General features: G+C 32.0%; 2 protein-coding genes across 4 annotated transcripts in view; one reads left to right on the plus strand and one right to left on the minus strand.

Annotated features, from left to right (window-relative positions):
- Positions 1-13,003, minus strand: LOC122571099 (protein cueball). The gene is made up of 7 exons (XM_043734391.1): positions 12,733-13,003; positions 5,828-6,043; positions 3,834-4,023; positions 3,015-3,617; positions 2,597-2,908; positions 1,869-2,148; positions 1-898 (listed from the first exon to the last, which is right to left on the minus strand). Exons 1-7 carry the CDS (start codon positions 12,812-12,814, stop codon positions 794-796), a joined length of 1,788 nt encoding a protein of 595 aa, XP_043590326.1. The 5' UTR covers positions 12,815-13,003; the 3' UTR covers positions 1-793.
- LOC122571096 (protein disabled) overlaps positions 7,072-15,833 on the plus strand; it is a 27,530-nt gene continuing 18,768 nt past the window's right edge. Inside the window, exons 1-3 of one of the 3 annotated variants that reach the window (XM_043734386.1) lie at positions 7,072-9,639; positions 9,721-12,027; positions 14,701-15,670. In XM_043734386.1, coding sequence (XP_043590321.1) covers positions 15,634-15,670 — 37 coding nt within the window. In that variant the 5' untranslated portion in view covers positions 7,072-9,639; positions 9,721-12,027; positions 14,701-15,633. Of the gene's footprint in view, positions 12,028-13,973; positions 15,671-15,833 lie in introns of those variants that run through there. The other 2 variants (XM_043734384.1, XM_043734385.1) reach the window with 2 other exon arrangements.

A 15,833-nucleotide genomic window follows, 5' to 3' on the forward strand; every position in this document is an offset into this window, starting at 1 on the left:
TTCGATTTAATAATTTAATGCTTAAAACTTAAACTCGATGACGATCTTAATTAGAAACGTTCATTTTTCTTTTTCATAAACATAATGCAGTTCATTACAATAATTTTGCAATGAAAATTAAAATTTTTTTTAGAATTGTACTCACAATCAGTGGTACATTGAGCAATCTTTAAGCCTAGCAATTAAGGCATGTTTCATGTACCCTTTCGGTTGCACTCAGGATTAATTTACAGAGCTAGTTATTTTGAGATATAATTTGTTATTACTGAAACAACTTCAAAACAAAGAGTGGAACAGAAAATAAAAACGAATGACGAATAAATCAGAGAACCAAGAAATATTGAACAAAGTACTATATAAAACTTTTATAAATTTTATGTGTATATGTATACATATATCTATGTATTTATACACCAAGGCAGTTAAAAAATGCCATAGGACTTAAGATTTCTTGTTCTCCTACGAAAAATATCTAATTACATATCTTTAACAAAAATTGATAACCTTTTAACAACTAGATGAAATAATTTTTATATGAACACAGCCCTACATATTATATGATGTAATAAAAATTAAGAGTCCTCGAAAAGACCTTTGGCTTTCTTTTTTCTGACTTTATCATTGTCATGGTGTTCCCGTACATTTTGTAAGCATCGTTATTAATCATAACAATAATACTACAGCATTCTGCGGTATGTACAGACGTGCAGTTCCGCGAAGTTAAACTTTTGACGGATTTCCTGTTAAGTCCATAAAATCTTTGCCAATTGACACGTCCAAATATTAGTTTATGCTACCACGAATTCTCCTCCATATTATCGAGTAAAGAATTCTTCTCCTCTTTCTTAGAAACATTAGCTCCCGACGCTGCCACACATAATTTTGGTTCGAAACATGGCTGTAAAAAATTAAAGTTTAAATGATGTGAACTCGATTAAGCTCGCTTCGAGATTCTGATGATGTCAAGTATGATAAAGACGATGAACTCTGATAAACCATAAAAAATAAAATTAAAAGAAAATATTAAATACCAAAGATGAAAAAAAGAATCTAAGAATTAATTTATATGTGAATAACTTGTACATAAGAGTTTATATGAAATACTGTGAGTTGCATTCATTAATGTTCAGTACTGTAGTATTTTCGTAATAAAGTATTAATTTCTTTTCCATGCTGTTATTCTATAGAAAGGTTACTATTAATTCGAAATGACTTTTATATTTAAAAATTGTTTATTTGTTTAAAATTTAATGTTTTGTTAATACAAAGCGTTTCGAACTCATAGTCATTAATTTACTGAATGTTTACTTCATACTGCAGCACCTATTTTGTAATAGAGTATCGCATAATGATAAGTTTGTCGCAATGAATTTTGTGTATCTACTGAAGATCTTGATAAGAAACGTACAATGTGTAACAATTTATATAAATTCATGCATAGCGGCATATTAATCAGAACATAAGCAAAAGATATCATAAAATAATATTTATTGCAATAGCATTGAAGTTAGTAAAAAATAAATATGCAACTGATTTTAATTACTTAAATGTTAAGTACCCCAAATTAATTAAGCGTCAACTTTAATAAATAACAATAAGCATTGTCAATCTAAAATTAGAGAGCAGCAATATCATAATCTCTGTGCTCTTACTTTGCACTTGAATTTCTTACACAGAGGAAAAAGAAACAATCTACTTTATTAAGGTTGTTGTTTGAATATTTTTCTTTAAGCCCTTAACTGATTCTTTTTCCTCGAATATGTATGTAGCTGCAGTACGTATCTTACATCTCCAATTTATTGCACACGTATGCCCATATTTAGCATGCACATATATAATGTTTATATTTTAGCTGGTCGATCACTCACAGTTTCACAGATATTCATGTTGCAACAGTTCTCTATGGTTATTTCACACTGATTGTCCGGCAATTGTGGCCGAGATGTGAGTGGTGTCACACCACCTTTACTGACGACGAAACGCTTTTTGATGCGTGGCCGTTTTCGGAATTTATTTACATAAAAACTAAGTACGGCTATTACAAGAATAAGTACACCAACGGCTGCACCGAAAATTGGTAGCCACGTACTATATTCATTTTCCTCTTTAGCTATCACCATTTGTGCAAGGCGATTCTTTTCGGGACACCTGTTAACAGAAAATAACGAGAATTATAAGTTTTATATTCTTTAAAGTTTAATTGTATTAAATTGGTTAGAAATAATCTCATTCGAATATTAACCCTTTAACAACATATGTTTATAGTAGCTTCATCCGTGAAGAAACTATACGAACAAATGCGTGAATGCGATATTTCAGAAAAGATATCGTTCTGTTAATTGGACAAGTTATTTATACAAAAATGAATCTTATACACAATAGTAACATGACACATGCTACTATCTATCAGTCGGGTCATTTATTTATTTATTATTTGTCGTCGAAATTGTTCTTCTGCTATGAAATAAACGATTATTTTAATTAAAGCCGATAGACTAGGAATTCAGAAGTGATTGAAGTCGAAGTAAGAAGGTCGCAGAAATTCTTCAGGTCCTCATAAAATTACGAAGTTAAGAATTTCTCAAAAGCAATGTACCTGCAATGAGCGGTAACGATGCTAGTAGGAACTCGTTCTGTTGCACAAATTATTTCACAAAGTTCAGCAGTATTGCCTAAAATCTCGCAACGAGATCCTTCGGAATATTTACATTTACAAACTGGTTTTTCATCTTGGACGGAACATTGACCGTCATGCAAGCAGTAGTCTTTGCAGAGGTCTGTTTCACATCTTGGTCCAATAAATGCGTTATTGCACTTACATGTGGGCAATCCGTCACTATTTATACTGCAATTGCCTTGGAAGCAGTAATTGTGACAAAGATTCATCTCGCAATACGGTCCAGTGAATCTGAAATAGTTGAATTTGTACTTAGTTTGTATTCTACGAATTCAAGATTGAATAACATATTTTTGAGATATTCAAATTACGTACATATCTAGCATCAGACACTTACCCAAGCCTACACTGGCACGTTCCTTCCTTCTCACCCACATGACCATCATTCAGGCAGTGTTTGGACGTCTCTGTGGTCAGTTCCGATTCCTCTGTGCTGGTTATCAAATTATTATACGACTTTTCGTCAAGCGACAAGTTCGTCGGGTTAGTATTTTGTGTTACATTCGTATTCACCGGGCATTCTACTTTGCCAACGTTATCACGGGTTACGATCCCAGCTGGATCGGCGTCATGAGTTGACTGGTACGAGCGAAACATCTTTGGCTCGTCAAACTTCGCGTCTTTTGGTATTGTCCAAACAGCTCTGTGCACCAGATCGGACCAATATATCGAGTTATGATCTAACGCCAGGTACACTGGTTGATGACGCTTAGGGTGAACCAATAGTTCACGCTCGGAACCATCGAGATTGCTGCGCTCGATTTTTATTCTTAGGCCTTCTGCATCGTCAATCCAATATAGCTTCTTGTTACTGTGATCTATAGCGACAGCCAGTGGCTCGTATAAATCCTCTTTGATCACTGTTACTCGATTGCTTCCGTCTAGATTCGACTTCTCGATACTTGGATTTGTATTATTACTATTTACCCAGTATATGTGACTGGAAACAACGTACAATTATCAGACATTCGAGTTTCATTTTATATCGCGTGTTACTTTATCTTTTTCTTTTCTTTCTTTTCCTAATCCCGTTCGGTGAACATATTTTTATTCTCTTTTATTTGACGCGATTTTCTAAACGGAACTAGACCGGTCGAGATTGCACGTTGTCGTGAATGGGCACGACAACGTTCTAAGTAGGACATAAATGGCACACCTGTTACATACATCCAGAGCGATACCGCGTGGGCTCTGGTACGTTAAATTGTGGAGGATCGTTGGTTCTTCCGGTAGCCCATCTTCTGATACGTGCATCTTCATGATCACTCCTTGCAAAGCGTCGCTCCAAAATAGGGTTCGACTCTTTATGTCAAAGGCAAGCGCAAGAATGTAACTTTTGCTTTGTTCTGCGGATAATAAAGAACATCGTTTGTTATATATACTTTCTTTCGAAAGACGAAGTTTATATTTAAATGTAAAAGTACACTTATTTTTCTATTGATTGTATGGTTGAATTTCGAACGTAAGAAATTGTGGAATACTGGTGGTATAAGGTGAAAATTACTTTTTTTCTTTTCTAAGTAAAATACAACTTCTCTGGAGATATTCCTTACCCTTTTTATTAAATAGATAACAAAAAGAAGGTAACAGAAGAAACATTTGAACCAGTTCGGTTTTATGTATCAGACACGTAATTATTTGACATTCTAACTTCGTTTCTCAATGCATTGAAGTAGCATTGAAAAACTACAAAGTTTTAATTGTAGAATTCTATATTCAAGGCAATAAGTTAAAAAAAATTCTATGTTATCTTTAATGAATCCATCTAAATGATATTCAGATCGTTTTTCAAACTAGTACCGTCATCATTTACTTCAACATCGCCTTTTGGTCTTTTATCATTCATGAAATCTCCCTTTGTGACGAATAAAAAACACATGGATGCACCCAAAGGATAAAAGGCCATTTCCTTTGTTCTTTATGGAAAATGGTAGTTTTACATTGTGGGCTGTTTCTTTAAGAACGACTATAATAAATTGAAAGACAAAATCTTGAGTGGTGCCGTTATCCTTCCCAAAAGTTTTACAGATGCGTATCTTTGGAAAAAACCTACCATCATCTTGAGAAGAAAAAGTTTGCTCGATTTCTAAGCAAATTATTTCTTTCTACATTGATACATTTTATTTATTTGATCTTTCTTAAAGAAGTTTAGTAAATAGTCAGTTGGAAATTACCAATACATACTATTAATTACTAATTACTAATATATATATATATAGAAATAGGATATAGAATATATAGGAAAAAAGAAATAATAATAATGATACATATAAAAGTAATTATAGAGTAAACGTATAAAAAGATTAATACTGAAATAAATATTTAATATCATAAGTTCACATCCTACTGAAAATATTTAAAAATACTTTTCTACGAAATGAAAAAGCTATCATTCAAGTTAGCTCAATAGATCATGCAATTAGCAGGATTAAGGAATGAATAGTATTTTTAGATTTATCTTATCTAATTAAGATTCTTTATTAAAATCCTAATAAATTTATATGATTAATGTAAAACATGACAATGATTTCTTTATTCCCACAACGAAACGCTTACTTGGATTGCATTACGTATAAGATAATACATGGATGATAAGTAATCCTGTGATACGTTTCTCTTTCATTATAAATGTAATAATTCGATTTTGCACCAGGCATTTATCATTCTATTTTAAGAACCGTAAATTATCGTCAAATGCTAATTGAGTATTTTTTAATACTCTATCATGCTTTGTACGTTTTTTAGACAGAAAAACGAAAGACGTTAAGCTGTTAGTTTAGTAAATGCAAATTATCTTAATGAATTTTTGTCCGATAAAATATTTCATAGAAAGTAATATTGATATTTATACTATATGGAAGTTTATCAGCTAAATTGATATTTGAAATATATCTACTGAATAATATTAATAATAAAGTAATATTTCTTAGTTACAAAGAAGTTTCAATTTGCTCTTGTTATTCATATTTTGGTCCATTTTGAGTAACATTGGGATAATTTAAATTTCGTAATTTCCCAATACCAAGTAGGTGCATACGTAAGATAAACTCTATCTTTATACATTAGGCAAATACAATTGTAATAATATTCAGAAATAAGTTGAAAGTAACTCAGAAATATGTAAAGTAAAAAGAAATTTGATGTACTTACTTTTAAGTAACGGTTTCAACGTGAAATTCTTGTCCTCCAGGTCATTACTGAATATGGTTATATTCTTGTTACTCACATCGCTAAAATACATTGTTCTAGTGATATCATCGTAGGCCACCCCCGATAGAGTCACAGCTTCCGCTAACTTTGCCTGTCCGATTATCGTCTGATTTTGTGCGAGAAATTCAACTTCACGCCCTATCGCGATCGCTATATCTGCAAACCAAAAAATATCTGAACTTAGTAGAATATTTTCTCAAATTGTTTAAATACTGAAGCAAGCAAATTGCATTTCATTAAAATTGCACTGCAACCATTCAATGAAATTGTCATGTTTAATCAATTATCAATTAATTTAATTGAGTAGTTGCTTTCCCTTAACGATGATAGTTTTTCGATTATCAATGTATGAATTTAATTATTTATGCATTCATTATATACATTCCTATACGTTTGTCCTATGTAAGGATATAGTGATTATATAGTAATTTAAGTATCATAAGATTTGTGTAAAAATAGAAGATTTATCTATTTTTAATATTTCAAAAGATACGATAATTGTTTCAAAGACAACAATGTACAGTTTCAAGGATGTAAATATCAGACAAGATATATTCTATTATATATTCCCCAGAAATTTAAAAAATTTAACTTTTCAAATGACTGTCTAGAAAATACCTAGAAACTAACATTGCTTATCTGATTTATGGGATACTGTAAATTACTAGAAAAAATATCTGCATATACTCTAAAATTCTGTTTAATAATCAATTATCATTAATTATTACCTAGAACTTGAAAATATCGTATAGTGTTACCTTAAAGATACTTTAGAAAGTTAAGTTTTCTTATCTCCTCATTTTTGTTAATACCATGGCACCTACGATAGCTTTATCGTTATCTTTTGGCTGTTTATAAGGGGTGCAATTATATTTATCTTAGTAATTTATGATACACGAGTCATTTGCTACCGACGAAGATAACTATTGAAAAATTAATCCTGGACGGTTTGTAGTTTCAACGAATATTAAGTTGCACTACGGAATGGATGTTGCTTGAAGTTACAATTTTGCTAATCGCGTAATACTCGAGAGACATCACCTCTCTAAAGTTGACACATTCGTAGTTGTTAACTTTACTTAAATATTAAACTGAACCGCGCAGTTTTACACTTAAGGAATATTTGAAAAATTTAATTTCAAATATTACGCCATGTATGACTTTATGTCGCTTATGATTACAGATGGAAATAGACACAAGAAATTTATTTTATCCTTGAGTCACGGTAACGCGTTAGCTGTCGTTAACGTGTTAATAATTAAAGGGTCCACGGGAGAAAAGAGGAATGAGTTTAACGTTTTTCTGTACGTTCCTGTGCCTGCTCTTTATCACTGGCTATATCGCCAATTTGAATTACAATTTTCACAGCAGTTACAAGAAATTGAGGTGTACAAGGTATTTTTCACTTTTTTTTACCGTTTAGTGTGTTCTATATTACCAAAAATTATGAACAAAAGTTGAAAACGATGTAGAATAAAATGAAGAATAGAATGTTTCATTTTGATATATCTATGAGAAAATATGAAGTTGTGACATTATACATATATTGAAAAATAGATTTATTTTAATAAGTTTTCGAAGAAATGTTAAAACTTGATATTTCTCCTTTTTCTCGTGGACCTGAACCTTCTAATTATTTCCAATTGTTTCTAACTGTTTAATAATGATCATACAAATCATGTATGTTTATTAAAAACTATATCGTTGTTAAAAGTTTCTGCTACATTTACAGTTATTATATAATAATATAATAAAAATTATACAATAATTTATATTCATAATAATTATACAGATACCTATAATAAATAATTTTCTATTATAGATCTATATATATAAATTCTTTCCTTACCTAGCTTGGAAATATCTTTATACTGTTATATCTAGATCAAATAAAGATTAGTACTCGATAATAGTGATAGTAGTAACTTAAGTAAAAAATACTTGTATAAATATTGGTGAAAGTATAAATGAATTCGTATAACTAACTCTGCTATGTTCTTTCGGTAATTTCCAATCCGATTACATTTTTCTAACATTAACGCAGTTTGAATAAAACATGGAAAAAGTCTTATGGGTATGCGTGATTTCTCGTTTCAATTTTATGTCACGTATCTTCTTAAAATATTACAAATCCTTGTTGTTTGCTAAGACGAGAGCAGAATCGAAGTATAAAAATGCAAAGATCGTAATGGTTAAATTTATTATATCAGAGCGCAGTAGCAATCGTCTCGATTTCACAAACTAAAGATAGCGTCCGTGCATCACACTTATCATTCGTATATTTGCATTAAGATATCGGTTAATTAAGAGTTCTTAACCCTGACTCCTGCGATCATATTCATTTCTCTGTAAATATTATAAATATAACAATTATTTCTTATGATTCCAAACAATGTAAGTTTACGACGAGTCTAAAGAAGATAAAGGAAAAACAATAATTGCAATTTTTCAAGTATCGAAAAGTTCTGTTGGCAAAAACAATTTGAAACTTATATTAAGCTCTATTTATTAACTTTATCATGCATTCATATTTGAAAATATGTTAACAATACATGATATCGACAAAAATTGAACTCGTCGCCTTCAGTATAACGTAGTGCCAATAATGGGTACATATGTATATGTACATATCTGTTTGATAATGTTTATTCAAAAGATCTTCCTCAATTCACGTAATAGCGATCGATCATTTACGCCATTACTCCTCAACATTTATGTCTCTTTGCTATTATACAGTTGTTCTAGAAATTAGCATTACGCCAAGGGACGTTGCAAAATTATCAATTTTGAATATAAATAATATAATACAAAAGATAATATCAGTATGTCTCTTTCTAATGCTACGTATATTTTGTTTGATTTTATTTTATGCCTACACTATCAACGTTTACAAGGAGTAGTTCTTAGATCTTAGATTGAAATAAAAGATTGTAGTAAATAATAATCTTTTTCTCATAAGTAAACAAAACTGTGTAGTCAAAGCGGATTAATAGTAATATATTATAATTTGAAAAAGCTTGTATTTAGATTTCTATGATACTACAAATGTATATATATATATATATATATATGTATATATACACACACACATATAGTTGATTATATCGAGGCTATAAATTAACCTACAAATTGGCGGCATCGATTGATGCTCTTCAAGACCGTATATAGAACTTTATTAGAGGATATATAAATTTTCTATACATAAGGAAATATGAAAGGAAAAATACTAAAGTTCAAAGTTCAAAGTTGAGCCAATTCGGTCAGAGCTTAATAAAGTTTGTAATTTTTATCTATTCTCGCATGCGTCAAGTATTTTGTGTAATATATATAATTCTTTCATCAAGCACACGTGCTTTCAGTTACGCATATGTTTTGTGATGCTGCGCGCGCAACTACTATACATTTAAAAGGTCCGCGCCAGAAATTTAATGTACAAAGTTTGACACTATATCTCGAAGTTAAATGTTTTATCACAAAACAGTAAAGGAATTTTTTGTTCCTCTTGTTATGTACATTATGTGCATTTCAATGTATCGTATGATTCCTTTAATATTATAAGTAACGTTTTTAATGTTGATAATTAATTATAAATCACCTTTATTGTTAAGTACAATTTAAATAAGAAAAATCGCAACTACAATTAAATGAAATATAACATAAAACAAAATATTTAATATTCTAGTAATCTTTCGACTAAAAAAAGAAGAAGATAAGAGAAAGAAAAAAAGCAACTTGTCGTTTTGCACAGAAATGTAAGCGTTTGATAAAACTTTAATTTCTGTTACAGAAATTTCCCAATGTCTAAATTTTTGTTTGTATATTATTTGCTTTAGATATCGAAAACTCAAAAACACATATCGCAATTATACATTGCGCACCGTATCAGCTCTAATTATAAGTAAGAAAGTAATGCGACAAACTGTTCGGGAAATACAAGTGATTAAAATTTATTTAAAAACTTAGTATCGATAAATGAGATCTAAAGTCGAAGATCATTGAATTTTTTCTTCATTGTCAATTGACCTAGCAAGGAGGAAATGGAAGTGCGCAATGCCTTCGAAATATCGAATAAACTGTTGACGTTCTTGCAATATATTCGTGTGCTCGCGCGTACGAATATGTTAAGTAACTTCGACTTGATATCGTAGTAGCAACGTTGACGGAATCATGTACGCATGTACATATATTTTGTTTATGCAAGAGTAGACAACAAGATGAAAACGTATATATGTAGTAGTTGTAAGATTTACTATAGTAAATGGTATTTATTAGATACTTTTACTATATGGCAATAGTTTTTCCGAATTTTAATGTAAATATTTAATTAACTTTACTTTATTTTAATGTTCATATTTTTTACATACAATTTTGGCATACAGATGAATAGAAATATATATATATATATATATGTGTTCACGAGATATAAATAGTTGTAAAAAATATTACGAATGTAAATTCACAAAAATATCATAGCAATACTATTGGCTGTTTACCAGTGGCTTTTCCAAATTTTATTCATAAATTTCAATGTGAAAATGGAAAAACTAAAATTATAAATATTGATAATATCTTACATAACTTTAACATACATATGCATAGAAATGTGGTTACAAAGGGCAAATATTATAAATGTATATGCATATGCAAAAATGTTATAATAATACATATATATATATATGTATTGTTATTAATGTTTATTTATTTAAATTTTTATAAGGAAAAATTTATTCCATTCGCATAAACAAGTAATTACGAGAACAATTATTTTCAACGCTTCTGAAACATATTTTTAATATATTGTAATAATATTTTTTGCCAAATACATTTCTAACTATTTTTATTTTTCTCATTTATCAATTTTTTACTTTTTATTCAATTAAATAATAATATCATATTTCTTTTTTACCGAGTTGATCTATTGTACAAAAAGTGATCTATCAAATTAGTGACGCGGTAAAGGCATGCATAGAAAAAATTGATGATGAAAGTAAAAAATGATATGCAAAGCTGAGTCATCTTTTACTGTTATTATTCCCACTTTCGAGTTTTTTTTTCATAAATTATCTCGAGTGTTACATTTCGCTGTCCCATATACATAACTCGGAACGTCTTACATCGCCTGCTTCGCGATTGCGATATGAAAATGTAGCTTATTCAGTTTCATTGCGCTCGAAACGTTTTCATCATGCTTATTTCTAATAAACACGTTCTCGTAGATCTTATTAATGAGATGAAATACGTGTAATATAAAATGCCATACGTGTTCGTTATACTTGTTGTGTCAACTTATCAAAAGGTTAGATGCGATCGAAAACTGATCAACGTATTTTTTATTAAACTAGTCTATTATGCTGTACGGATACACATTTTACATAATCATATACATGGTGTGTAAGAAATAGTAAAGCATTATTCTTTTCTATGTTCTCAGTTACGAAAAAGTCACTAACGGAACTACATAGTACCGTAAACACCCTATATAACAAGAGATCCTTGAATAAAGGAATAATCAAGTTCAAGATGTTAGCAAACAGGGAATAAGAAATTAATTCGTCTTGTTTACTTCACAAACTAGTCAAGTTCCAGCACTGCTAATATAGTTTCATTTCAAATATAATACATAGTACCGTAAAAATATTAAAATCTCTGTTATACTATATATCGATGCATTGATGAAGACAGTCTTGTACAATGTAAACTTTCCATGCGATCGTAGGATTAAACAAACCGATCAATCTTATCAGTTTCGCTTGTTACGTAACCGAAATTTCACACTTCATCGTACACGCATAATTCGGTTCGCAGTTTGTATAATACGCGGATCGGTTGAGTCTAGCAGTAGGAAGCACGGCGTAGTGGGGCAGATTTTCTAGACGCGCTCGCGAGAACGTGCGAGAAATACCAAAGAATTCGAAGAATTTCCGACATCGTCTGCTATTCGAAAAATTTTTGTGACATAATTTGCGTGATTAACGGTTATTTTTAGGTTTCCATGCCACATGCTTTTCTTTCGATGTTAGTCAAGGACCAAATAGTCAAAGTAGGAGAAATAAGTCCCCGCCAATGCACTTATCGTCATGAATGCATGATTTCAAATTTCGCCGGTAGTCGACAGTTTCTAGCATCGTTACCAAACCATGGTAATTTAATATGGTTCTCTATTCGTCGTTCCATTAGATTTTCAATAAAACGGCTGTTCATTCGTACACATTGATTCCCGTGTGCGTGTACAAATATACACTACATACACACTAACTGACTGGAATTCTACTTTCCTAGCTGGCCGTTGCTATCTGTATCAGTTTTTAGGGGTGACTTTGTAAAACGAATCTCGTGTGTTATATGTAAAATAAATAAATATATTCAATATTTATACGCCACACGACTCGTATCTAACGGAATAGAGAGGTATTCGTGATTTTTTAAATACATACCTCCCTTGATAACTGGCCAGGGGTCGAGGCTTTACGCGGTCAGTTAGCAAGGCGCATTACTCCTGTACACGGAACGCAGTCTACAACTTGACATTCATTACGTAAACAGGTATAAGGACAAGTACCGTTTCGATTGGTTTCCGTGTGAATATAAATCGTGAAAGTTTGGCGAAGCGTTTTGAGACAAATCAAACGTCGGTTTCATTCACCTTTACAACCGTATTTCGATGTTCTGCATGGTAAAACAGTCTGGGAGAAGTGGCGTACGTGACCACTGAAACCGCGTGAATGGAGACAGCGTTCGCGCGACCCGCAACGCGGTGTTACTTACACCGTGTGTACTACGTTAAATTCCTGTTAGTCAAAATTTTCGTCACATAAAATTATTAAACAAATGCTTATTCTACTTACCCCAGGATCTGGCGTGAATGTTAATCGTGAAAATTCCAAGTACTGTCGTTAATATAACAGCCAAGTTTTTACGGGATGTCATGATGTGAGTTCATTTGTCAGTCGCCTAATTAGCCTGGAAATATCGATAAGACACGGGTGACGAGTATAAATATTACGTAGATACACCGTAGTCCTAATTTCTCTTTGTCTTCTTGAATAGAAGGAGGTGACGAACGACACAGCACATCCTTACTTTACGGCGGCTATGCGCAAACTGAGAACTCGTGACTTCGATATGAAGGTAAAAACGAGGAGACCAGTGGCGTAGCATGTCGTTTCTGCGGACAGGCTTCTCAAATGTCATTAAAAATGCTGTCGCCTTAATTCGAGTAATTAAGCAGCGTTAACGGAAACGTTTAAGCAGATGTTATTATTATACGTGTTGGACAAGTTATATGTATATTATATTCATTTCCAATTGCAGTTTGTTCAAAATTTTTAATATCTTATTTTTCAATATTATTTGGAAATATCTTATAGAAATTTTATTTGATATAGTTTAATAATAATGTCGGAGTACTTACACGTTAAAGTTTTTGGTTGATGATTAAATTATTTTAAAAAATTCACCGGGAATATAACATAAAACATAACATATGTGTAACAGTATTAGATGGATTTGTACATCCTTTTTGTTAATAAAAATTGTTATTAATTATATAATATCGTTTTATACGTATTAAAATATTTTTAATCTCGTATAAGAATACCTTTCTGATGCAATGAGCAACCTGTCCAATTGCAAAGCCAGACTTGTATATCTTATTTATCGCACTTCGTAAAATATTGCATTTAAATTCATTTAACCTTCAACATGAGGGAAATAAATCATAGTAAAGAACTTTCAGTAGTGTTAAGATTGTTAAGTTTATGAAGCTTCGTATTTACGTCAGAAAATAACAGCAGATATTGAAAACTTTTGCATACCATATATATATACTTGATATTTATTTATAAGAAATAAAAATTATAATTTCTTCAATTTTTAATTCATAATTCTTTGTTTTAATGAGTTTCTTTTCATATAAATCGTACAAAAATTCATCCTTTTTTATTGTTTAAAAATAAAAAAATTGCATTTTCTTCAAAATTATTGCAATAAATAATATAACACAAATATATTTTGTAAAATTCTTAGTAGTTGTTTAGCAATTTTTAACATTCAATGTGCATGATTGATTCAAAGATCTAAATTGAATAAAATTAATCAATATCTAATTGAAATTTGAAATATGTACAGAAGATACTAAAGTTATATAAACTGCATTGTTTATTATTTATCTTATATTCTTATCCAGGAAGTGAATACAAAAAGTATACTTCGTTCCTTCTAGAAAAGATTCAATTTTTGCGCGCAAATTTACAGTACCATCTATCGTCACTAGGATAAGATACATGTATGTGTACATAATTCAAACTTCACATCCCTATCGACTCTGTTTCGTTTATGACCCACCACCTCGCGGGAACATTCGTTTTTAATTGTATTAAAATCAAATGGAAATAAATTGAATAGATTCAGTACAATGCTCGACATTGAATATCAAAATATAAATTCATTATAGTTTTATACAGGATACGGATTGTATTCAACATTTCGCGTGCATCGATCTTATATGAAATAATTAGCATTTATTTAATCTCTTGTAATTAATAAACAGTATATTTCCTTGCTAATAATATGCCAACAAGAAAATACAAAACCTGATTGTATAAATACTTTGTAATGCACTAGGATAAAATAGTCCACTTTTATACACAACTGCACCACCATCAATCCGATTCTTTTGTAATATTAAACGATGAATTGTAAAAGAGAACAATGAAGAAAATGGTCGGCATTTATCGACCTATCCCAAACAATAATTACATATTACCACGCAATGACATGGTAATTTTTAATTCTCCGTCTTTCTCGCGCAACAGTAGCTGGCAACAGCCAACCATAGACGGAAAGGCATCGCGAACGCCACGACATCATTTGCAGTTGCGCCACCCCGCAATGAAGGTTGTCACGAAGTATAAAAACAGCGTACCCATCGATATGTCCTCTCAGTCGATATCCAAATTGTGGGGAAAAAAGGAATAATCTAATCGATATACATACAACTATAATTCGTTATCAGAAAAATCAACATTTGAAAAGTAGCTTCTCGCTTTCAGATAGTGAAAACACTAGGGGATGAAATAGAAGAGTGTAGATTCGGCGTGGAAAAGCGCGCACGAAGCGGGAAATGTTCTCTGTGGCCCCGAAGCGACGACGCCACGTACTAGATGGTATATTATTGATCAATAAGAGAGGCTAACATGGGTGACCCGTGCCGGCAGAGGCAGCTGTTACTTCCTCCGTATTTTTACGCGACGCGCGTGTACCGCGAGAAACCGATCTTCGAACAGTGTTTGAACAAGTTCTCGGCGTTTTCACTGCTTGTCTGGGACAAAGTGGACCGTGTTCCTGGACAAGAAGTACCGACCGTACGTGAAACGCGCCAGTTTCATACTCCTGTGGAAATACACGAATCGAAGGAGACAGAGGGAGTAACGGAAGAGTAACGGCCAGCCAGGATAGCTGAAGAGGCACAAGATAGGTCGCGGGGGTGAAAGGGGAATAGGGTGGTGGGAGTGAACGGAGAGAGACAGACGGAGAAGGAGTGAACAAGTGGGAGAGCAACGGGAAGAAAGCGCGACAGAAGAGGAATCGCAGAAACAGAGGGAGAAAGAGACGTGTGAGCGACATGTGTCTGTGTTGAGAATTCCATCCACGATAGTACGGCGGCCGAGGGTGCGCCGAGAGAGAAGATCGGTAGCATTCTCCTCTCCTATATCCGATACTTTCTCGTCGCCTACACGGGACTATCGATGCAGACCTTACGGAAGAAAAACAGTCCGTGCAAGTGTGAGTAAAAAGAAAAAGTAAGAAAAGAAAGGGAGAGAAAAAAAGAAAATAAAAGCCACCCCCGTAAACGAATTTACACAAGTTTTTCGTGGATACCATTAAACTCGTGCGGTATTGACGTCGTCCTGTGTATCTGGTGTATACATTGTGATATACGTATCGG

Source organism: Bombus pyrosoma, linkage group LG9 (genome assembly GCF_014825855.1).
Source record: "Bombus pyrosoma isolate SC7728 linkage group LG9, ASM1482585v1, whole genome shotgun sequence".
Lineage (NCBI taxonomy): Eukaryota > Metazoa > Arthropoda > Insecta > Hymenoptera > Apidae > Bombus > Bombus pyrosoma.

Coding starts and splice junctions, on each gene's coding strand:
- LOC122571099 (XM_043734391.1), bottom strand. CDS start 12,814: ATGACATCCCGTAAAAACTTGGCTGTTATATTAACGACAGTACTTGGA. Junction 3,618..3,833: donor GCTCTGGATGTATGTAACAG/GTGTGCCATTTA, acceptor CGTTGTTTCCAG/TCACATATACTGGGTAAATA. Junction 2,149..2,596: donor ATCGTTACCGCTCATTGCAG/GTACATTGCTTT, acceptor TTCTGTTAACAG/GTGTCCCGAAAAGAATCGCC.